General features: G+C 38.4%; 2 protein-coding genes across 3 annotated transcripts; one reads left to right on the forward strand and one right to left on the reverse strand.

Moving 5' to 3' along the window:
- Positions 1-1,323: 1,323 nt before the first annotated feature.
- Positions 1,324-10,820, reverse strand: LOC139149676 (probable G-protein coupled receptor 176). Its single transcript, XM_070721540.1, has 3 exons — positions 9,714-10,820; positions 4,320-4,566; positions 1,324-2,772 (listed from the first exon to the last, which is right to left on the reverse strand). Exons 1-3 carry the CDS (start codon positions 9,925-9,927, stop codon positions 1,572-1,574), a joined length of 1,662 nt encoding a protein of 553 aa, XP_070577641.1. The 5' UTR covers positions 9,928-10,820; the 3' UTR covers positions 1,324-1,571.
- Positions 10,821-11,726: 906 nt separating this feature from the next.
- On the forward strand, positions 11,727-22,154 carry LOC139149677 (uncharacterized). Of its 2 annotated transcripts, none has more exons than XM_070721541.1 (5): positions 11,727-12,208; positions 15,329-15,398; positions 20,045-20,110; positions 20,577-20,701; positions 21,398-22,154. In XM_070721541.1, exons 1-5 carry the CDS (start codon positions 12,118-12,120, stop codon positions 21,541-21,543), a joined length of 498 nt encoding a protein of 165 aa, XP_070577642.1. In that variant the 5' UTR covers positions 11,727-12,117; the 3' UTR covers positions 21,544-22,154. The 2 variants fall into 2 exon arrangements, with proteins under 2 accessions (XP_070577642.1, XP_070577643.1); XM_070721542.1 differs by having other exon boundaries at positions 12,011-12,204.
- The last annotated feature ends 3,083 nt before the right edge of the window (positions 22,155-25,237 follow it).

Here is a 25,237-nt window from a genome sequence, read left to right on the forward strand (position 1 = left end):
AAATGCAGCCACACCCGCCGTAACTCAGTGTACAAAAAGATACAAGCTTTATTTTACCTCAGTCATAGGCTGCAAATGAGCCCACACGAGTAGTGTCCTAAAAATGGATGCCCAGCGGCGCATTCTACAGGAAATTCGTCATCCACAACACAAGGCTTCACCAACAATGGGGTTTTAAGGGTTTAAAATGAACCCAATTCTTCTGTAAAGCATTTCACTTTCAAACATTTATATTGCCGCTCCAGAGTGGATGGCAATTGTGATGTGAGGAAAATGATAGGACACAGAAGTAGCTTTAAGTTGTGCTTCTACAAAAGTTTGACAGAATTTGTAAAATGAAATGTTGGGGGCAAAGCGGGTATGATCTAAGTGAAGGGTGGGACCATTCACCAGAAATGTCATATCAATGTTTCTCATTGTCAACACAGTTACGTGATTTCATCAGATTTGGTCAAAATTTTGTGAAGCTATATGTATATCGAATTTGTCTTTTCGTCATATTTGATAATTCTGATAAATTACGGGGCAAAGCGGTATGATTCTTGCAAGTTGGGGGTTTTTTTTCCGGGAATCGGGTAAGATTGACAGAAATTTCTCCAAATACCCTGATTTCAGTCAGTAACGACTATGCAAGCTTTACCGATAAGCTTAGATCTGAGGCATAGTGTACTGTACAGCCGTTTCAACGCATTCTACATGGGTCGGAAAGGGAATTCCTCTTAACCTAAGACAACATTTAAATGTAATCTGTTTAATTTTCAATTGTGTATACGTTTCTGTGCAGACTCTTCTTGATATGGCAGTGACTGTACTTTCGCATTCAACATCGCCGCCTCCTTGAAATACCACTTGCATGGATACGATATTTGGGTAAACTCATTACAAAGGACAAATCCATCACCTCGAACTAAATCATTTCGCACTTGCGCTTTTAATAGTTTCTTACTGTTGTGCTCTCCACAATATAGAAAGCTGTAACTTCTTTTTAAAGGGAGGGAATCGTCGGAACTGCGCCTGTTTGACTTTCTTGTTCACAAACAATGTATTTCGTTCACGATATCTATATCCAGATGCATCAAGTCAACATAGCTGCGACATTTGAATTTTACATTTGATGTGACAAACGTGTTTTAACTTTCAATAATCACAAACTTACTTGTACTTGAATACAGTGTTTACGACCTTTGAGCGCAGTTCCCTCGACCCCTCCCTTTAAATTTGTCTGAATGGAAACGAGCCGCCACTCGAAATGCCTTGCCTTCTCTGTCGGCATTCGGTATTTGTCTTAGTTATTTATATAAGTTGTGGCACGGCGAGATTGTTACTTTGAAAAGTTTTTCGTTTTTATTGATGCTGGTACAAAAACTTTATAAAGATAATTATAATGGTTAGTTAAATATGTCAAAGGTGACAAGATAATACGAACATAGTCCTGTAATAAATGAAAAACAACTTTCTGAGATAACTAGTTCCAGTTGGTAATACTATAGATTGGATAATGAAACTGAGTCTGAAGTGGTGGACGGAGAACATATATTTTTATTCACCAGGCAGCAAAATGTCTGCTTGGTTTAAGAATTGATACTGTCCGTCACTGTGGTTTCTCCACTGTTTGAATTCTCCTTAGTTTTGCTTTTTGACTGTGTTTCGTTGGCCACTTGTTTCTTCTTCTTTTTACGTTTGTGTTTCTTAGTCTCCACCAGTGTTTCTGGTGTGGCTCCCAGCGGCGGCAGAAGTCTTTTTCTCGGTCCATAGCCTTTGGTCCAGTTACCTTTAAGTTCCAGAGTGCCGCCCTTAGCTGGTTCCTTTCCCGTATCTGTGATGAAAATATCCCCTTTCAGGCCTAGCGATGTCTTTCTCGCCGTCGGTATTCGGCGGCGGCTGCTCTCCAAAGCGTCGATCTGTTTCTCTGTAGTATGCACTTGAACCTCAGATGTGGTTACCCGTCTCTGGATTGCTCCGCTCTCTTTCCTCCTTTTGCGAACATCGCTTTCTCGTGGCCGAGCTGTTTCCATGAAGTTTGAAACGATGAAGATATTGCGCGATTCTTGGTCGTCATCACGGTTTGCAGATGTTATACTTCTCCGGGCTCCGTCCCGACGATGATACCCACGAATGTCGGTAGGTGGCGCACTAACATCTACTCTGAAATTTATGGTTTTGGCACACTTGCACGGGCAAGTTCGCAACAAGTCATAGAATCCTTGTCTGAAATGTTTATTCAGATAGGCATATATAACCGGATTTATAACAGCGTTAAGTCGAGTTACCCACGCGACCGTCAGAATCGCATATTGTTTAATCGGAATCGAAGGCGCGAACGTCAAATAGAAAATCACCACAACATGAGGTCCCCAACACAGCAAAAACACAGAAACCATCACGAAGAGCATTTTCAACAGTTTTATCTCCGTCTTCGATGCATAAGGAGTGCTTGTCGCAGTCCTGGGCCTCTTCAGGATTTGAATCACATTCACTCTTCTCTGGCTGAAACGGAAAGCTCGCCAGACGAAGCAGTAGGCGAAACACGTGATCACGAGGGGTATAAAAATGGTGAAGGTGGTGTAGACGACAAGATAGATTCCTCGCTGAGTTTGGGATCCCCAGACGTCCGCACAGACGTCTGTGTCTGTTCCAGGCATCCTAGCAACGTCAAAGACGAACAAGTTTGGCATACAGATAACCACAGCGTGCACCCAGATATAAATCGTCATCACTTTCCCCTTGAACAATGTGATCTTCCTCTCGAGTGGATACACGACTGAATAGTACCTGCAGGGGCGAGAGATTTTATACAAAATGAAGTGTTAGGGTGCCGACTTTTAAATGTGGCAACAAAATACGTCTACATCTTCCGGCTTTTGTTATTCGAAAGTGGAATGGAAATAGGAAGGCCGGCGTTGTCGGAAATGCTGCAAACGAATTGTACTTGAAACTGGATCAGTAACAAGGCCAGTTTTAATTCAGGGGTCGTAAATGTAAACTGTGCCGTTACTTTATGCTTTAATACGGCATAATAAGTCAGCAGACCAGCCTAGGATTTATGAAAATTCCATAAACGTGGAAACGTATTGTCAGATTTTCTAGGAAGGAGAATTACAAGTGACAACAAATAAATAAATAAATAAATAAATATATATATATATATATATATATATATATATATATATATATATATATATATATATATATATATATATATATATATATATATATATATATATATACTTTCAACTGGCTAATCCTATGATCAGATCATTCAAATCTCAAATCCGTCGGATTCTTCCCCATTGCAAAATTGAACACGACATTCAAGGTGAGGCTTGCGACAACCATGAAAAACTAAATACGATTATCGGACTTTTATTTTCGGGGGGGTGGTGTCAATCTAAGGTGAAGCAATTTTGGGACCTAGGATCTCGTTTTGACTTTACAAGCACAATAGCGAGACAGTGGATGCATCTGAGGACACCATGGCACTCATATACCTTACAACATGACCTAACCCTCTTTTCAGCGACGACGTATTAATGGACAATAGGCGTGAACAATAGCATTTCAAAAAATAATGGCTCCATTATCAAGACAAAGTTTATACGTTTCCGATACTTTTTACAACGCCTCTATGGAACGTCTAGCAAAACCAAAGTGAGCTGAAAGTCAATTGAACATCTGAAGGGACTCAGAGAACTGAAAATGTCTCAGTTCAGAAAACTGACCTTTTTTCGCAAGATTTTCAAGACTAGCAAAAATGCACTATTAAGTTTCTTCGGAGTGACAAATATCCGACCGATTTAATTGCTATAAATCATTTTCTCACTGATATTGATAGCAAATGGCATCCCTATATCGATTTTCCAGGCCACGATATGATGATAGCACGCGGCCCACTTTTAAGTGAATAAGAGACAGAGAGCACGCATTATTTCAAAACCATTTTTTTCCGAGGACGCAATCATCGAGCGTCAAACAAAGAAGGGAATGATGCCTAAAAATTTCGATTTTTTACGTCATTCCATTAACAACTGTCACATATGTTTTTGAGGGCGTAAAAACTACAATCGCAGCGCTATCGGTGGTCTTTCAAAGTAGTCTGAATTATTAATCGCGCCGAAGTATATTGCGTATCAACTTATGCAAGTCAGACTGGCGACGATTTACAGTGCCTATCGATGTCAAATCTTAAGACGTCCTACAAAAAGGAACAGCTATATTGGCCCTCGTATACGTGCACACCTAATCTCGTATAGCTATGACGTCGACGTCAATTGGGGGGTCTGCCATATACCATGTGCATCTCCCTGAGCCCTCCGTCTTACCTGTCTATCGCAATAGCACTCAGAGTGACTATTGAAGCCGAAACGAATGTCGAGTAGAGGAAGCGAACTACTTTGCACGATACCACTCCGGGCAACCATGCTCCGCCATTGTAGTTAGCTGCAACATCGAAGGGGATGCAGAGAACACTTGAAAGGAGATCCGCCGTGGCGAGGTTAACTATGAGTAGATGCGTCACCGTGTGCAGTGAGGGCTTTCTGTAAACCACAACTATCACCGTGATATTACCTAGGAACGAGATAATAGAATAAAAATTTGAATTCATATTATTTAGCCGTTCAGCACACTTTGAAGTATAGGTTTGGTGGCTGAGGTCATATTGGCCATTTACGCTCTCTGCTCTGATAACTCAAACAGATTCATATTTTCCAATAACTGAACAAAACATCGGTTCGGTAACTCTGTTACTGTACAAATATGCGTCTTTGTGCTGTCGTCTTTTCGAAATTGATGATACATTTTTTGGCGAAGAATAGAGTTCTTTGGTAGTTAACTCGAGTCAGAAATATATTATCTATTACCAGGGCAGAAAAACACGAAGCAAAACATAATTTCAATTTGATAAGACTACTACAGTGTGAAATTGAAAAGTTAATGAAGGCTTCCATCAACGATATTTCAAAGTCGTGTTTGCAGGACTGAATTACATATATCAAAACAATCCAAAACAAAACCCCGACAATTTAATCCTCTTAGATGTATCTTAACGATACGGGTCAGAAGTTAATATCGCCTGAAACGTTTGCTCCAGTGATGATGATGCTGTGACACAGTGTGAGCATATTGACTGGCCATGAGGGCAACAGCATACGTCTGTACCCCGAGGGACTGTGAGTCACCCCCAAAAATCGGACTGTTTCCGAGGCCGTAGGCCGAGGGAAACAGTCTGTTTTTGGGGGTGACTCACAGGCCCGAGGGGTTAAAGACGTATGCTGTTGCTCTCATGGCCTGTCAATATGTGTTTGTAACACATCTCATCCGTAGCCATGCATATTAAAGAACGTACCATACACAAACTATGTAGCTCATGTAGGCTTATGATTTAATATGTTGGAGTGGTTCAGTAAGAAAACGTTTTTCCTAACAGGATCGCAATACTTCTGCAAAACGTTCAATGCACCTTTGATTATAGTTTTCGTCCGTTCCGAGTCCTTGTTGGAAAACAAAGCATTCAATTCTTCTTCAGAAAGTAGGATAAACCAAAAAATTCTCGACTATCATTTCGATCGGCCGCAGACGACATCTTTGTTTACATTCCGGTCCGCGCACGCGTCAATGTCGTTTTTGACGTCAGCGGGCATCATTTTCGGAACTGATGCCTGGCAGGCAACAGTTCCAACAAATGATGCCTGATGACGTCGTTTACGTGGATCAGCACAACAAGAATGCATCCCACGTGACTATCAACTGGCGAATTAGAATACAGACTGCGGATGAGGTGTGTCACAGTGTGAGCTGATTGAACGCCCACGAGTGGCAGCAGTTCTGTAACTACATGGTGAAGTAAATCCAAAGCCACTGTTCCACAGAAGGCCTTTCTCTCGATCATTTCAAATTAGCGACCTCGTCACACTTGCGACCATTTTCCTCCATTATAAAACCGCTTCTTGCTTATTGGCTCAGGGAATAACAACAGAAGTCTGGGAAACCCACACATGAGTCCCCCTGAACAGTAACCAATCAATGCTTTCGGTGTTATTTCGTTGCCGTAAGCAACTTCCTCGCCTAGATTTCACATAACGTGTTGGCGATTGAAATCGGCCGTATTGAAACTCTTGACTCTACAGAAACTCTAAGAGTCCAGTAGTTATTCCTAGAGATGAAAATATATACGCGGCTTCCTTACGCTTACAGAAGTCGTCGGGTGGAGAACTTTAGCTATCTATCTGTGTCTACGGTTTGGAGAGTCGATACCTCTTGTGTAACCCGTTCGATTCATGCCGAGTATAGAGTTTTGGCAATGTTATCTTCATTTACTCTTTCTTTGAAGTCTTTTTTCATTTGTTTTAAACAATCTGAAGTCATTAATCTTGTCTTTCAGCTACAACGGACAGTTTGTTGTTAAATCTCTTTCTTCGTGTACGGCAGCTAGTCACGGTGGTAACAAATCTGATTGAGTGGCAGCGAAGTGGAAATTGGTTTGATCCAACGATTGAGCGTATCGCTATCAGTAACTAGTTTTATTTAAAAACGGAGATTGGCGAGATGGGGCGAAGATATACTTATTTCGACAGATTCTCGCCATGATTTGCCTGGAAAAATAATATCGTTTACACCGATCCAAGAAGTGTTGATCAAACATAAGTGAGACCACTGCACCATAAAAGACACACATATATTGAAAGACAGATCGTATGATCGAAGTGCAATTCGTTTCTGAATGCCTGGCGCGCAGCTCCGTTCTTGTTCCAACAATGTTCGATATATCGTGCCTTTATCCTATGTGTATGTTACTTTTTACAGATGAACAATTTATGTAATTGCTTTCCCTACTCTGTCATTCTCTTCTAGGACACATAACGGTAGTATATGGCATAAAGCTATAGTTGTGCCATAATGACATAATGGTAGTATAATACCTACGTATATACTTTTATATAACGATGTAAATGTTGATTGACATATATGTGTGACACTCTTTCTCTCCTCTCTCCCTCCCTCCCTCCCGTCTCTCTGTCTCTCTGACTCTGTCTCTCTGTCTGTCTGTCTCTGTCTCTGTCTGTCTGTCTGTCTGTCTGTCTGTCTCCTCTCTCTCTCTCTCTCTCTCTCTCTCTCTCTCTCTCTCTCTCTCTCTCTCTCTCTCTCTCTCTCTCTCTCTCTCTCTCTCTCTCTCTCTCTCTCTCTCTCCTGCGCAGGGAAGCAAGTCTATTGTCATAACAGCGATGAGTTGATCAAAGAGAGGATGCGAGAGGGAGATCTCTATAGCTACATGAATATGTCGAATAACTGGAGCGTGTATGCATACATGTGTAGGTTGTATTCTCGCCATGGGAACTTTTGCAAATCCAGTTCAATGACGTCACCATAGCGACGAGTGTCAAGAACACTCCACAGGAATAGTGGAGATTGGAGAATCGAAGAAAAAATGGCACAATAAGTGTTTTCTTCCACAAGTGTGATGTTTCGCGTGGAGGAGATTTGGTGAACTCGTGAAAACTATCAATTGGTCACTTGGCAAACACCTCTGGAAAGGGTTACAGTTTTCTGAATGTGACTAAATCACTGAAAAACGTTACGAAACAAACATTATCGCTTTAGTATGACGAATGTTGATTTATCCTCAAAATATGCCAAAGGAATACGAATGGGTTTTTTTTTTCCGGGACGGGGTAGTTTTGCAAACACCTAAGAGTTAACTATCTAGTTGTTGAGGTTTATGCCTGAAAAACATCACTGAATATGTCAAAATACTGAAAGACCAAGAAAAACAGTACAGCTTCATTATGACAAGCCGGTGTGACAACAAACAGGATGGCTCATTTAAACCGATCATGCTCCATATCATGTACAGATGAATTTGAACTGATTAGCATGTAGCCTGCTGACGTCACAGCTCTCTTCCAAAACACCGTCACTGAATCTGACCCCTCGGAGAATAAAACTGAATTTGTCGTTCTAAATTTTGCGAAGTGGGCCTACGGACAAACCGTTTCTACGGTGAACGTGGATATGGCTGTCTTAAAAAACGGAGCAAAATATATTTACCATGTCTGAAGACATTAGCATAAGTAATTTGTTTTATCTAGCGAATTTTCAGCACTATTAAGTAGTAGGACTGCTATTTAGTTGCAACATCAAATGTGTCACACACCGGTATACGCGAATGTCGATGCACAAAATGGTGAAGGGCATGATATGGACAAAAATCGATAGCATTATAAAATCTTGGAAAAAACACTATATCTTTCTCCACCGATCGCTTTGCTCCGTGGAATCAACGTTTATCAATACTTTCTAGTTGTTTTGCAATGTTTCTGACATGTAAATACGAAATCATTGCATTTCTTCACCATAGAGAATTGAGTACTCACATACTGTGAACTGTGGTAAAATATTACCAAGACGATTTGAACTAATTTGGGATAATTGGATGGTGAAGTAATGTTTGTTTATTCTGCAAATGTAAGCTCATCTGTTTTTCTTTTTAAGTTATACACTTGTCTTTATGAGTAATTTGTAATATTACAACATTAAAGGGACAAAGTCGGCCATTAACATGAATTTTGTTTGATACGAGATACAACTTATATTGTTTGACATGTTGAAAAATACTGAATGAATGGGTTGGTGACCATGCATGTATTCGACCCCGGTTTTAGACAAATTAAATGAAACCATCGCGAAAATTAATTAATGGTCATGACCATTAATTCATTTTCGCGATAGTTTCATGTATCGTGTCTAAAACCGGGGTCGAATATATGCATAATCACCCATTCATTCAGTATTTTTCAACATGTCAAACAATATAAGTTGTATCTCGTATCAAACAAATTCATGAAAAATGGCCGACTTTGTCCGGTCCGTTTAAGCTATAGGGCACATAACAATTTTGAGATATTTGAACAGTATGAAGATCCAATTCTCCCAAATTAGTTCTAATTGTGTTTATATATATGCAACTCGCATTATCACCATAATTGGTCGATACGATCAACTATACGGCGTGTATAGATGTATGTACGTATGTATGCGTGAGCGTATTTATACAATTGTGTACATGTACGCAGTGTCTCTACGTATATGTGTGCGTATGTACAGTATATATAGTATATAGTATACACTAACACACATATATATGTATATTATGAAAGAATATATATGGCATTATGTTAAAACACACACATATGTATATATATATAAATATATACATATATATGTATATATACATATACATATATATGTATATATATATATTATATATATATATATATATATATATATATACATATATATGATATATATATATATATATTATATATATATATATATATATATATATATATATATATATATATATATATATATATATATATATATATATATATACATATATGTGTATATATATCAGTGAATATGGGTGAATAATCTCAACTTTTTTATGATTCTGTACAGATCCTTGCCTACGGGTTTCCGAGATTACCATTGTCTCAGTTGTACCCTAGCCACCGGAAAAATACTTGAACGATTTGACTTTGTATTGACAAACTAGTGTGCGCTTGACGGTGATAGTGAAACACTGCCCAGTAATTCTATGTGTAGAACTCATTGGCATTCCATATTCTTGGAAACAGATAGGCCTAAATACGGACATCTTTTTCTCACAATATCTGAGTTGTGGTATCAATAACTCGAAGGTGACAAAATACACTTACCAATGGTTGAAAGGAGACTACAAACTGATAGTATGGTAGCGCACGCATACATGTAGGTGTATTCCCCGACCACGGGGTCGTTGTCGTAAAATTGTACTGTACTTCCCAATGCTGTGCTTGTTGTCGCTTGCGAAACGTTCTGCACGTTCGTTGTGGAGTGTCGGGAAAACTCCTCTCCCAAAATCGGGAACTCGGTCGTTAGGTGGGAATCCATCTCGGACGAATGCCTCCTAAGGGGACCGAAGCCGTAGATAGTCAAGCCCAATGGTCACAGCTGACGGGATCAGTATCGTGCACTTTAAACCATTCTAGTTAAATGAAAGAACATTCTCGTAGGTGGCAGAACGCTATCTTCCTTCCGAGTTGTTCTCAGCTCCCCGTTCATCCACACTCAGCCGATTTGAGAAAGAGATCGTACTCAGAGTCGTAGCTCTCACGTCGTCATAAAGCATGTGATCGTTTCCTCGAGTGAGAGTAATAGATAAGTCCTATCATCGACTGAAACGAGCTGACGGTGACATTTGAGGATATCGATATCGATATTGATGTCATCGGGATACAACAGCTGTTATTGCGAATTATTTGTCCCCATGACACCTGTAAGTCGGGAAGCGCTGCGGTGAAGCGTGGGCTCCGAGAATCTCCGGAGCAGACACAGCGGCGAGCCTCTATACTCAGAGTGTAGACGCTGCCGAGTGCATTCGACCATTTTTCTGTGAAACAGTAAAACTCAATTGTTTCGCATCATTTCTTGTCTCCCTCGATACAGCGGTAGGATTGATTTGCGCATGTGTCTGTGTAATTTCAGATAAACACCGTGTTAGCGCTGTCAGTCTTGAAGGCGAACGAACGTCGATGCTATGATTCGGCGGTAACTCCTGTTGGCATCTGCAGTAAAAAATCGCTGCAGCCGTTCCCTATCAGTCGAGTCTTTCAACGAATTATGAATCCGACACTACTGCCTGCTTTTTACCATCTCTCATACTTTTATCTGTTTGAAACGTCTCTTTCTCATTCTCTGAGAGCGAAACGCATCACATCGGAGCTGAGCGTTGGAGCAGGCAACGGATGATGTCGTTTATACTTCAGTGCATTAGCGTTCTACATACGGTCGACAAGGCAAATCTGCGCGTGCGCAGTGCTTTCACCAACACACCCAGGTATCGCATTAAAATTTTACAATTTTCTTTTTCGTGATATGCCATGCATATCTTCAGTTTGTTGTAAAATTGCCCTTTCTATGGTTACTTTCATTAAAATTAACCTGCGTTCTATGTCGTTGCTCAAACTCTGTATGTCGACTTTGTCAAGCCATCGCATAAATATAATCATTTTATTAATTATTATTCCTTCTCGTCTTTTATGTCAATATTGTACATTAATTATCAAAGTAGAACGGTGCATACGCATTCCTAGATTAACCTTATCGCACCATCAAAATTTCAGTCAAACAGAAAGGCTGTCTTTCGCTCTACATAAAGAAAATAATGAAACAAGTTTGGGAGGAAGTTTTAACATCTATGGCCGTGACTTTTAGTATAGCGATCACAATTTTGTATGATAATTTTATGACGGATAGCTGAGGTGGTTATATTGAAGTTGTCTTTAATTTGGACGAATGTTGTTATATCTACCTCTTTAGACTTAGAAAAATAAATCGGGACCGGCGAACTCTGCAAAACTTGACAAATCTTGGCTAAGGGGCGTCACGTGACAATTGAAAATGTGTCATTTTATGAAAAAATTGAGGATTCGTTTCTCTGATAACAAAAATGTGTGAAATTGATAATAACATTTCGGACCTTGGATTTTAGTATTCAGTATGCGTCATCTCTGACCTTTCTGCCGGGTAGGCTACTGTCGAATATTGTTTCATAAATTTGATCTGCAGTGACAGAATCTGCATCGTCGGCTGAGTCACAGATATGACCGCTATATACCTTACACTTTTACTTCCTTGGTTATATGATCTCGCCTGAAACATGCCCTTTTGACAGGTACAAGGTTAGTCAGAAGGTTTGCAATAACGGTGTTATATTGCGAAGACTTATATTAAAAGTCAAGGTCGAGTCAAGATTTGCGACATTGACAGCACCTTGGTTTTCCCGGTAATCGGATTTCTCTCTCGTTGCGCATGGGGGCGTGCTTGCATTCGTCATGTCAGTCGATATCTCGGCGAGGGTATAATGCGATGATGCATTATTTTGGTAAAATAGAGACAGCGCAACAGCTACGGTTTTTTTAACTTCTTCTTTGTGTCCTCACCAGCACATAATTCTACAGCGGTGTAGAAATGTTTATGTCACGATAGGCGCTACGCAAGATCGACGGTACTATAGCACGCTTTTAACTGGAGCCCTATTTCTGATTTCTGACGCGCTGTTGGAGTGAGAGTGACTATGGTATGGCGGAAGGCAGATTGATCGCCGTCAGAAACTGCCTGTGGAAATATCTCACCGCTGTTGTTCGTATATGGGGCCTTCTAACCGCTGTGTGTAAGTACCATCGTGCAAAAATCTAATTAAAATCATGTACGCTTTGAACAGATACAAATCGATTCATCGCCGTTGGAATTTTAATCGTTTTGCCTTTCAGGTATTTCACTTGTAATCGAAAGGCTTGTCGCCAAAATTGCGGAAATAATGCTACGTGTCAATGGAACGAGTGCAAAGCACATTATGTGCACCACCGATATTTTACCGGTTTTGTTCTAATTTCTAACGTACGGTACACGGCGGTTAATAATTCCTAAGGTCAGCATATTATGTCAGTGCCACGTATTTAATTTTCACATACAATGTACAATAATACGTATATTTGTTAAACACCGTGTACTACGGGTCTCTTAATTCATCAGTTGCAGCCACGCGTCGTCTGTAAAAATATTACTAGCTACCAGCACATATATTCCATTAATATGTTTACAAAAAGAATACGAAAAGGTCATTCTGACGAAAATATAGAAGGCCTTATCATCTGCTCCTGTGTTGTGTATGTAATTTACATACGAGACTGCATGTAGTCCTATTATCATATATCCCGGCGTGTTCCATTGATGGCTGTTCCATCAATAGTTTCTATCTCCTACGTCATAAGAACAAGATTATAGTTATACTTTGCCGTAGTTATTTTGTGCATTTAAGTTCAGTATCGAGCGGCTCCCAATCGTATGGCATATGTTCAACATTGTAAGCAAAATGACGTTCGGTGTACCAGGTTTTCACTGCTGTCAATTTGAGTTGGTGACCGTGTCCCCTGTCATCGTGAATACCTGCTGTAAATCTGCTGTCACGTTTTCTGGACGTAGTCCCTCCGGAACATGACTGCAGCATGCAATATTTAATTTCGCGTGCAATGTCTTGCCAACTGCAGCCTACGCTGCAAATCGGAGGATGCGGTTCCTATAGGAATTTTCCGGATTGTGGCATGGTGCATGCAGTCAACTTGAACTTCGACGGAGCTTGACATTTAACTATTTCGTATAGTTATATGCTGTAAACGTTACAAATACGCTGACATAAAATTGAAAATTACCGACTTCCGAAACTTTTGCTATTTTGATAATTTTATCCGGTGGATTTGTAACTTAATACCGATAAGGTGTACACTCTTTGGTACTCGTTGAAACAAGTGTTCCTTGAAGGTAGATATGCATCTTCTTGTTATTGCTGTATAAAACATGCAAATAGGACCCTGCCAAACATCTTTCGGGCGCCTGTGAAGAGTATAAGTGCGGAAAAATACTAAAAACCAGTAAGGACAACTTAAAAGCAAATTTTGAAACTTGAAAAGATTTAACAATATATAATTGTAAATTAGATTATGTAATTACAAATTTGATTAAATAATTACAAATTAAATTGAATAAAATATAAAAACGGGCCTTTCAAAAAATTCGTATTGCATCATGGGTATTTTTTAGATAAAATGTTCATTTGATTTTTCAGCTGTAAAGTAGAGCATTAATTTTTATTGTACACGGTGTACACTGCCAGCGAATACTGAATGATTCAATGAAAAAAACATTCAGGAGGGAACTTGTTTTGGAACTTGTTTTTAAACCGATTCTTTGAAAGCTTGCACAGCGCCGAAATGAGTCCTGCTTATCTCAAAATATTTTATATTAAAGCTCCATAGGTTGTATCTTTTGGCTATTTTTTCAGAACTTTTGATTCGTGGTTTCCCTACACTTTCTGCATTGAATCCCTAAGCTGTAATTTAATACCAAGTATTTAGCATATCAACACAACCTATATATCTATATTGTTGAAAATTGTATTCAGGTCCGGAGGGACTAAAATTCATTTGTAAACAATAAACAATGATCACTACACACATACAAGCTGTGTTGACAAAAAGAATACTGGAAATTTCAGCATGACAAACGGATTAGGGTCAGACGTCGACACGGTAGTTGATATACAGAAGCAGAATACTGAAAAACTTGTCACAAGTTACAGCTTATGTCCCTTTAAGCCTATAACCCAAACAAGGGAATATGTGCCCAAGGGTAGGCGACCATTTGCCCTCCTGACGTCGGGCAAATGGTCTCCTGCCTCGAAGGTACACAGTCCCTTGTTCGGGCTATACTGTTTGTATTATATGCCTCTCTTACATAGTTTTCACTCTAAATATTTGAGATTATTTGGAGATGAAAATCATATGCTCATTTCCACGTTAGAGGAAAATCCGTTAAAATATAGAACGATTTTAATCGTCATATGGCGCATTTTGATAATTCACAGTTATGCGGTTAATCAATTTTTCGTGCATAATTTTCGAAAAACCGGATTTCCTATGAAAAACGTGTAAGTTTAACATTTATTTCCTAACGTTGCCAAGTTGAAAATAGTCCCGGTTCACGTTTTTTCTCAATTGATTGCTATGCGACCCACCACGTCATCGACGAGTTTAATCCTATGAAGCGCACGGCGTTCGATATACGAGGCGCGGAATTAAAGTTGCAGGTCATGCGCATACATTAGGCCTAGTGTATACATTCTGCCCAGTAGTGATCACATGTTATTTGCAATATGCAATGTGCATACAAATAGACATTTCTCTATGTGTGACCCCTGACCTTCTTTCCCAATGGCACAAAAATGCCTTTGGCCCAAAACATTCGGTTTTTCAAATTGTTTGTTACAATTTTTTTCTTCTAATTTACTGCCATTGGTACAGCACCATTTAACGACCAGCACATGCATCGTTGATTTAGTGTGTACTCTCGTAATAACTCCGAGTGATTCTAAGGTAAAAGGCGCCTCGAAGATATATTTTCGGATCTCAGATCGTTATAAATACATGCAGCCTATTGCTAGTCTTTCGTTTGTGTTAATTCATTTTATGAAGCTTTTATGAAAATCAAAAATTAACTTTCAACCCGTATATATATAGTTCAAATGTCGGTAAATTTCAGATCATTTGTTACTTTATTCCCAAACTTTGTACGGTGAGGATGAATTCTCATTCTTGATCACGAAAGAGTATGGTTTGAAGTGTCCCTAAAGAGAGCTTAAGTAAAAAGGCGTAAAACTTCCTGTCCCCAGGCGCGTATTTCATACCAGTGTTTGCACCCTAAAAACGTATGACCTTTAATTTCACACCTTTCCCAGGTCTTTTGGCGACGGGCATAACATCGTTTAGAGACAGACCATTGGAACTATGGATTGGAATTTATTACACGTAAGTATTATGGCATAAAATAGGCTTTACACACAGAATCTTCCGACAAAACCGGAAAAGAGATCAGGGTAACGATAGATACATCATACGATCAATTATTCCGAACCTTCCGGGGTGAGCAGCGAAGATCGCTCTTCTGCTCACGCAGCGCAGGGAAGATATCAGCGGAATCGACGGAAATTAGAATTCGATGAGAGGCAACGTACATGAGATTTCTTTCATCTATTCAAAATTACGAGTGAAACTCGATACGTCACAATGACGTACAGTCCATCTCCGGTAAAAATTTACCGTGTCATGACTGTATGTGAAGCGTTCAGAATCATAGAAACCATGTTTAATTATTTAAGTGACATTATTAATCCCGTATAGTGTATTAATACGCAAGCGATAAAATTATGTTTTGTTCCATTGACGTAAATTGTTACCTCTAAGGAGCCATGGGTTATTAAACATTATTGCCATATTCCGTAATGCACGTGAAAAATATAACCTCAGTAAAACTATCCCTCATATGCCTCGCGAGGTCATGGGGTTCTGTCATATTATGAAAACACAGGCACGGCATTGCAAACGACAATCTTCTCTCAATTTTCGGTGAGAGTTCAAGAGTGGGAAACCAAGACAACGAAATTTTTGATGCGAAGTTTCCCTAAACACCGTAATCCTAGAAATAGACTCGGAGTGGTTTGAAATTTAAAAAAAAAACGTTGACAAGTTGTGAACGAGAGACGTCCCAAAGCAAAGTGGTAATTGAGAATCGAGTATCACATGGTTTCTATGGCTTAACCGTTTCATATAGCTCGTGCGAATTTGCACACGCGAATCGAAATGACAGATTAGTCCCCCTGAACGCGATAAGTTATTTGTGTAAATTATCTATGACCCCCTAGGCTCATCCTTCATTAGATATCATCAGATACCGTAACTAACGTGAAGACAAATGGGTCAACGACTCTGTTTTGTGGGAATTATATTATCAACTTGGCAGACTTGGTATTTTGCCTTATCTGAGAACTCACATAGCATACATTGAACAGCACCGTGACGCCTGCTGAAGGAGCCGTGGTTGGTAAAATTTTAACTACTGTATGCTTTAACGGAAAGAGTAATAATTAATTATGAAATGTATTTAGTAATTTCTGGTGCACAAGAAATAAGCTTATTGTCTGATGAAAAGCGATAGCATGATATGTGGTACAGCGCTCTTGTTGAAAGCAATGGCTTATATCTTGAACCTTCCAACATTGTCTTCATGTAGATTTGATTTTCTTTTTCTTGTTTCATGGGTCGCACTCTCATGCAGAGGAGCTAGAGAAAATATCTGTCTGCAGGGGCGGGGACAGGGGTGTCTTGGCCTCACCGTCTTCCATGATGAGGGAAACTGAATTATATCAATTTTACTGGCATGTCAAAAATATTTATAATGCACCCAATCCAAAGTAGCGTATGTCTGTATAACTTGTAGCCCAACTTGAACCCTTCGTCGTAAAAATGTGCCCCTTTACGGCAACAGCTATACACACGCATTCAGCGTAATAGTAGGGTGGCAAGCCATTTTTTTCTCTTGTTTATACACACAGTTTAAATGGATTTTTAGCAAGAATGGGGTAAAAGAAGAAAAATAAAAAAAAAAATTATGCAAATAGCTGTATCCAATCAAAAGTTATGAAGTTTTAAAGCAAAAAAAATGCCATTTTTTTCGCGGACAATTTTCGGCAAATTTTAAAATTATTTCAATGAATGCCGATTCCTTCAAGTTTGGCAACCCATATTTTTTATTTACTTCACATGGAATCATTAAACTATGTGTCTTGTGCACAGATTTACCAAATATTACGGAAAAATCAAGATTTGACTGATGCACAGTCTTGGATTATGAAACTGTGAGTGTTGAAAATTGAAAATATTTTGTCTGACTTAGTCAAAATTGCGGCGGCACCGTACCATCGAAAAATGGATGGATTTTTATGTTTTTATGAATTTTGAATTCACATAACTTAAAAACTAGAGCTCACAATACAATGAAATTTTGTCACAATGTTATTTAATAACACTCAATTCTAACAAATCAATTTAAACTGCCAATTGTCTTTTAATGCAGTTCATTTTCAGCCATGAAATTGTAAGAAATAGCTGTCCCTAACTTCAGCCTCAGGCAGGCTGTCAATGGTGTGTCAGTGTGACTGCCTTCCGCCGCCATCTTGAGTTACACTGTACTGAGGTCTATGAATGAACATGATTTTGTTTTTATGATTCGTACTTGTGCTCGTGGACAGATTTTCGTCATATTTCACAGAAATGTTGGAATGATGTTTAAAAAGAGCATGCTACAAGTTTTATGGCAAAAATATGTATCTAAATGGGAAAAATCTACACCGAATTCACCGTACTCACTTTACCTCGTGTTGCTGGCTAAAATTCCCAGAATATAACAAAAACTCACCACTACATGTAAATGGGATGGTCTGCCACTTCCTGGCCAAGTTTCACAGTTCTATGACAGCGTGCACAGGGCCCGAAAGCAGTTCCGTTGCGAAATAGGTATTGACTGGATTCAGAAGTGCGTGCCATGAGCGGCGACCGCTCGAGCGCTGTGGCCGGTCAGTACAAAGTGGCATTTTTGGAGAGGAAAAACACTATTTTTCTATCGTTTTTTCTTCAGTTTTTTAATGAAACCTGCCTCATACATCGATTTTAATTAGAAATATCTATTTTTTCAGTAACTGAGCTACTTATTTTCAGAAAAAATGGCGTTTAAAATTTCACGAAAATCAAATTTCACTTTCAGTGTGCGTGAGTTGCGTATAATGTCGCAACATTTTAGCTTAACTTTGGCCACCCTAGTACTAGACTCGTGCAGCGGAAATAAGGCCTTGAATCGCGAGATTCAGGATATTGGCCTAATGTTGCGTAAACAGAGATTTTATAGGCCAAGGCGCACTGAAAGCTTGATTATGATCAAATTAGTAGATTTCTCTGAAAAATTCACTTAACTCTCACAGTTACACTTCAATGAATACACAAATAACGTTGTGCACGTTGCCTTTTTCGGTGTCGTAAACGTAATTTCTCGAGCTAGAAATTGACTAGTACGAATATTACTGCGGCGACGTGGAATGATGCATTTAGTTTTTATACGTCACGATTGAATTAACATTGGTCTAGAATCATTCGCATTTCTATAGAAAGAAATTGTGTTCTATAGAATGATTCAGAGGTCTAATGCAGATGGAAGTAGCTCAGATATCCTGTGAAAAGAAAATGGGCCGGAAACTTCGTGATTTTTTAAATAATTTTGCACGTGTCGAACGGCTTACATCGGTATTGTAATAGACTTCTATGGTTATGTGATGTTCTAGCTCTTCACAAATAATGGGTGTCAAGTGAATGAAAAGGCATATATATATATATATATATATATATATATATATATATATATATATATATATATATATATATATATATATATATATATATATATATATATATATATATATGACTTAAACCACTTATATCCCTCCCCCTCGCAGCTATCGATTTCCAATGACTGGGAAGCCACGAAAAATATTGGCGATTTCGGGGACTTGTTACACAGAAAGTTTGAAATTTCAGGAAACCATTGCCTTTGCAACCGTTAACACTAAGACATCAGAAGTTACAGGGCTCGTCAATTGCATGATCTCTGCCGGTGCACCCCACCCCACCCCCCATCGTGAAAGACAAACGCGTTTTTCAAACCGTATAGTAGCAGTTTGTATGAATTCAATTGTAAACAGTAATAATGATGCACATCGTAGGACAATGGAAGGTATTTGCAAGAAATATACAGTAAACGAGAAAGTGCACTTATTTTCTTGAACAACGTGATGTAAATATCATCAAAAGTTACGCCAATTGTCTCAATTGAACTGAACCATCGATATTTGGTCTGATCATGACCGACCAAAAGCTGATGACCTGACATCCTGAATGGCGGCAACCTCTTACTTTTGTTCTAAAAAAACACCATCAAAGTATCACGCGTTTCGCTACTGCAGAGTTGTCACCTTACCCTCAACGAGATACCTATTCCTTTAACCAGTGTTGTTCACTGTGCACAGATACATATTTGTAAACCATAAACTGCATTGTAAACCATAAACTGAAGTCTGTGTGCGCCATTTCTAACCAGTTACTGATGAACTCAGAGGAAAGTATCAATGCATTTTCTTGGACAAGTGTGTTTTCTTCTGCTCTGTGTGACAATATTACAGATGGTGAATGATTGTGGTTAATGGTGAATCCACGCTATGGCCGTAAAATTAGCTTTAATTTGCAAAAAAATTGACCATCCACCACGGGTTGAACCTCTTCAGTTACTCGCGCACGCGCCGTAATCACTAAAGGCTGCCTCATCGCATAATAGTACGCATTGCAATTGAGGGACACAAATATTGTCCTCTGCGGCTTTCGTATCATTCCTTGGAATTCAACACAGCACAACTGATTTTTCCGTTTCTCGAGTAAATACTACACAACTACACGACATAGATGTCTGTACGTACACACCAAATCAAAAGTGACAAACTTTCCTACACACAACTACCAGTAAATATATTTGACGCTCACTTAAACTTATTTTACTTTTATTATACTGTTCATAGAGTTGTTGGGGTCCTGGTGGCTATCCTTGAACTTACGTTTATCATCACCAAGTGCAAAGTTTGTAGGTAAGTGGTGAGGAGACACACAGACATTCAGATAGACACAAAGAAGAAGACGTGTATGAGGACACAAAGAGGCAAATACGTAGACAGATGTAGGCAGACTCTGAAAGAGACAAACTGACTGAGAAAGTCGGGCAGAAGGACAGATGGAGAGGGTGAGAAAAGTGGATGGGGAGGAAACAAATCTATGCAAAGGCTGAGATCAACGGAAATTACTGTATCTCGAGATAAATGTACCTCCGAGGCTCGAGATAAATGTAGCTGGAAGCATTTCCTTTTACCGATCGATCGTTTGCATATTCGGTGCTCCCAATAACTAAATATAAAAATAATAATTTTTAATTGCTTCAAGAGCTGAAATTGGGCGATCAATACACATGTAACTCTGGATTTATAGTGACTCACAAGAACTACCATCACATCATTACCTCCTATTAACGACGGAACATTTGGTCTTGCTCTTTGTCAGGGAAGGAGGATCTTGTTGGCGTGCTATTATTTGGTTTGACAACTGGAAAAAAGCCGTTCTCTATATATTACTAGCAATCGTTTGTTTTATATTTCCATTTGGTGTTCCGTTGGGCATCTTATCGGGTAAGTTGAAATTCTTGTCGCATGCACTATTAAAATGCATAGGCTTAGAGATAATATTTTACCGGTCGGCCACACTAGCTTACTTTGTAGGTGGGTCGCCATTTAGTCTAATCAATACCAGCTGTGGTGATTGCTCACTTCTCCACCTGTGCTGTTTTGTGCTTCTTGTGTCTCAAGTCTTGAGAACACATAGAGTACTGACAAATTAAGGAAGTAGACTAACAATTTTTTTTGGGTACAGAAATTACTGATATCCAATTATTTTTTTATAAAAGCATATGATTTTTTATACTTTGACAGGAATAGCAGGTACAATCATCTGTTCTTTCTATACCAAAGTGTCTAGGGGCTAGGTTTTAGTATTTGACGACATTTAACTCTTGACCCGCGACGTAAAAAGTGCGCATGCACTGCAAGTGAACAAAAAAGGCCCAAAGACGACCGAGTTTAAAGTACTGTAGTTTATTATATGAAAGGACGTCAGGATACAGACCTTGTTCTCGTAACACAGTTTAATTTTAGTCTACACAATTTTCGAAAGAAGGGAAATGGAAAACATGGTTTGAAAGTTGCGGTACAATTAAACGAAACCACGTGTTGGATAAACTAAAACTCCTATTAGTCAGTGCTTTCTATCAGACGGAGATTACTCTTCCTGATTTCGTGTTTCATGGATGGTTTGACTTTATATATCAGGTTGCATGTTACTGGTGGCTGCATTTCTGTACTCCATTAAAACCTGCAAACCCACCGAAGACGAAGAGGAACGACAGCAACTCTCTGAAGAATACGATGTACTCAGAAGCGCGCCCCCACAGTCAACTACTCAGAATGGAAATTGAGCAGCTAGCACTGTGCCCTGCGTACGATACCAAAACCGCCTCTGTTTGATGCGGTCAATCAGTTGTTTGTTTTAGTTTGTGAGACGTCTTGAAGATTGAAACGTTATAGCGTTAGTTATTAAATTATTGAATTTTGTCAAACAAAAGAATTGTATAATCCTGTGATAAAATATTTGTGTTTATGTCCGTCACACAAAATGTCATAGCCGACTGTATTTTTCGTAGAAATAAATATTGTAATAGTTTTGGTTGATGGGATCGTATATATAGAGGGGCATTGGTCCCAAAGAGTCTATATGGGCGCTGTAGTGTAAATGTGACGTTTTAATACACACTAATAATAAATTATTTCGTTTTATTGGGACTCCTGTTGACTTGGGACGTGTAATTGTTCTACGGAGCATGTTGAAATTTGCTCATTTTTGCAAATTTATTTTATTCGAACACTATAGAATGATGTGTTAGTCTGTTTGCAAATGAATAAACGTGAGTTATTTTTTCAAGGCCACAACACAATCACCAACTTGTTTATAGCTATTCTGTAATTTTCATGGTATTTTAATCGTCCGGAGAATACGACGACAATAAAACCAATGTTGCAACCAAACAAAGTCTTCGTGTTACAAGTCCTCTTTGAGACGTGAGCGCAGTATGTAATACTCTGCACATGAGTTGATGCAAACGATGATAATTTGAACAGAGAGACTTCCATTGGTAGATAGTAAACTCAATTAGGTTGATCTCGCATGTATGTATGTATGTATGTATGTATGTATGTATGTATGTATGTATGTATGTATGTATCTATGTATCTATGTATCTATGTATCTATGTATGTATCTATCTATCTATCTATCTATCTATCTATCTATCTATCTATCTATCTATCTATCTATCCATGTTTGTCTGTCTGTCTGTCTGTATCTATCTATCTATCTATCTATATATTGTTAGTCAAAGGGGCTCTTAGACCTGAGTATCGATGCAAATCAATCTGGCACTACACCTGTGCAATTGTCAGGCCTAATATTTACATCAGATTCTTGTTGTATTATTCCAAAATCATATTCAAAAACTGACACGCTCGTCCTGTATACTCTGTGACTGCTAGAGAATTCATCTTTCATAAGTCACTGCTACAGAATATATATATATGTATGTGTGTGTCTACAGACAGACAGACAGACAGACAGACAGACAGACAGACAGACACACACACACACACACACACAAATATATATATATATATATATATATATATATATATATATATATATATATATATATATATATATATATATATATATATACAGCTTAGAGTAATTTAAATATTAAAATATCTCTAACTTTTGTTTGATAAGCAAGCAGCTTTTAAGAATAATAACAAGACAGGGCATTCGGGAAGGGGAGCCTCGCTCCCGATACTGCACTTTTGAAAATATAATGTTGAAAATGACGTCATTTGGTGATAGTGAGAACTACTGTCACACGTGAAAATTTTGTGCAACATCCACCCACCCGTTTATATTTTTAGTAACCCCCGTTACCGATAATCATATTTTGGGTGACCCCCTCCCCATTCTTCGGACCTCTCATAGATAAGCTTAATCAATGTTTTTGGTTTTTTGGGGGTTTTTTTAACATTTTTTTTTATTTCAAGTTCTTCCCTTTTTACAACAGATGACTTAGATGAAAAGAAAAGAAAGAGAATACATACACATACATTATGCTTCTACTTCTGACAAAGGAGTCATACTTCAAAATTCGACCATTTGTCTAAAAACTTTCTCTATCTCTCATTTCTTTTTGCAATGTAAAGTTCAGTCTGCTTTGAAGTTCTAATATTTAACTTAACTAATCTTAAAGAAGGGATAATCTTCTTAATTTTACAGTCAAAAATTGTTTTCTTTACTATCAATAACAAATAATTTAGAAGATCAGAAAAAGAGGTGTCACCCAGCAAATTTGTTTAGCGGATAGCTTCTGTGGGGCTTCAGTCGAAACACCCCATAACAAAACAAAACCATTCCAAATACACTGGATACTTTCACATTCAACAAAAAGATGCATCAAGGTCTCTTCTACTCGTTCACAAAAGGTACAAAGACTACTCTTTGTACGAGGAGGGTTCATTTTGTACAGTCTTCTGTTTGTATAAATCAAATTGTGTACTAATTTCCATTGAAAGTACTAGTCTTGTAACTTGGATTCTAGAGACACTTTAAAAGGTAACAAAAATATTTCTGGCCATTCCTCTGTATCAATGGTGAACAAATGTGAGAAATAAAATTTACATTTTGCTGGTATGAAATATTTGGATGAAAAATGCTTTCGAATATCTCTGACTTTGCAGCTAGATAAGCAAACAAACTTTGTTTTGAGAAAGATCCAATTGGCAATACTGGTCTTACTAGCACAGAGTCACATTTTTCCACTTCAATGGAATGGCATCAAGAATACCCTACCAAAACATAAAATGGTTTAAATTACAACCAAGAGCTTTAAAATCACCTTGATTTTTGAATTTAGAATTGTTCCCAAAAATATCTGATAAATAAATAATACCTTTTTGTACAGATATGGATGAAAAACAGATTTGTTATCAATAAGAATATTTGCATTATTCCATATAACCTGCTCCACTGGAGGAGTGGAGGAACACGGATTGATTTCCTGCCAACAGTACAGCATACTTTCATAGAACTTTGGAAGCCAAATGGGCAACACTTTAACATCATAGTTACAATGGAAAATTAACTCATTTCCAATATCTTTTGTAAAGTAAGAAAAGAAAAGCTTCCATAGATGATTGACAGAGTCAAAAAGATAACGTTGAATCCATGAAATTCTATATGCCTTATACAATGAAAAAATATCAATCATGTTGATGCCACCTTCCCCTATGTTACCAATTAAAGTATTCCTACTCACCCTATCTGGGCCATTCCAAAAAAAATTATGAATAATACCATTAATTAACTTCAGATCACTAGTTTTAATATTTATCATTTTGAAGACATAAAGGAATTCGGGAATAACAAGGGTTTTAATAATTTGCACTTTGCCAATCAATGTAAGTCCTCTCATTTTCCACAAATTAATGAACGAAATTATCGACTTCAAAGGGGCTGTATTATTTTCCTTATAAGCTTTATCCGTGTCATAGAAAAAACGGATTCCCACAATCTTAAGTGGTTGTTTTGGCCAGGAGATACCAAAGGGATGATCAGATCGGTTCCTCCACTTTCCCAACCACAATGCCTCCGTTTTGCTAAAATTAACTTTAAGACCTGAAGCAAACTGAAACTTTTTAAGAATAGAGAGAAGATTTAAGGTAGATTTCTCATCAGCTAAGAAACATGTAAGGTCATCTGCAAATGCAGAATTCTTTATGGTCTCGCCTAGCACACTTATTCCTTTAATATTAGAGTCTTGATTTATACCAACAAGAAGCGCTTCCAAACTAAGGACAAAAAGCGCGGGTGAGAGAGGGTCACCCTGTCGTACACCTCTTTGAATACTGAAAAGACCTGTACTAATACCACGATTTAGGACACAGATGGCGGGATTTGAATAGAATGTCTTAACCCAGTTTATAACAGAAGAACCAAAATTTAAAGTACGTAGAGATTCAAACATGAATTCCCACTCTAGCTGTCAAAGGCTTTTTCGAAATCTATGGCTAAAAGAATAC

This window comes from Ptychodera flava, chromosome 14, assembly GCF_041260155.1.
Source record: "Ptychodera flava strain L36383 chromosome 14, AS_Pfla_20210202, whole genome shotgun sequence".
Classification (NCBI taxonomy): Eukaryota; Metazoa; Hemichordata; class Enteropneusta; family Ptychoderidae; genus Ptychodera; species Ptychodera flava.

What these genes read in the sequence shown, in the direction of transcription:
- LOC139149676 (XM_070721540.1), bottom strand. Translation starts at nt 9,927, where the DNA reads ATGGATTCCCACCTAACGACCGAGTTCCCGATTTTGGGAGAGGAGTTT. An exon ending in TAGTCTCCTTTCAACCATTG is followed by an intron (nt 4,567 to 9,713) that starts GTAAGTGTATTT and finishes TCTCGTTCCTAG; the next exon opens with GTAATATCACGGTGATAGTT. An exon ending in AGTGCTATTGCGATAGACAG is followed by an intron (nt 2,773 to 4,319) that starts GTAAGACGGAGG and finishes TCGCCCCTGCAG; the next exon opens with GTACTATTCAGTCGTGTATC.
- LOC139149677 (XM_070721541.1), top strand. Translation starts at nt 12,118, where the DNA reads ATGGCGGAAGGCAGATTGATCGCCGTCAGAAACTGCCTGTGGAAATAT. An exon ending in ACCAAGTGCAAAGTTTGTAG is followed by an intron (nt 20,111 to 20,576) that starts GTAAGTGGTGAG and finishes GCTCTTTGTCAG; the next exon opens with GGAAGGAGGATCTTGTTGGC. An exon ending in TCCGTTGGGCATCTTATCGG is followed by an intron (nt 20,702 to 21,397) that starts GTAAGTTGAAAT and finishes TTTATATATCAG; the next exon opens with GTTGCATGTTACTGGTGGCT.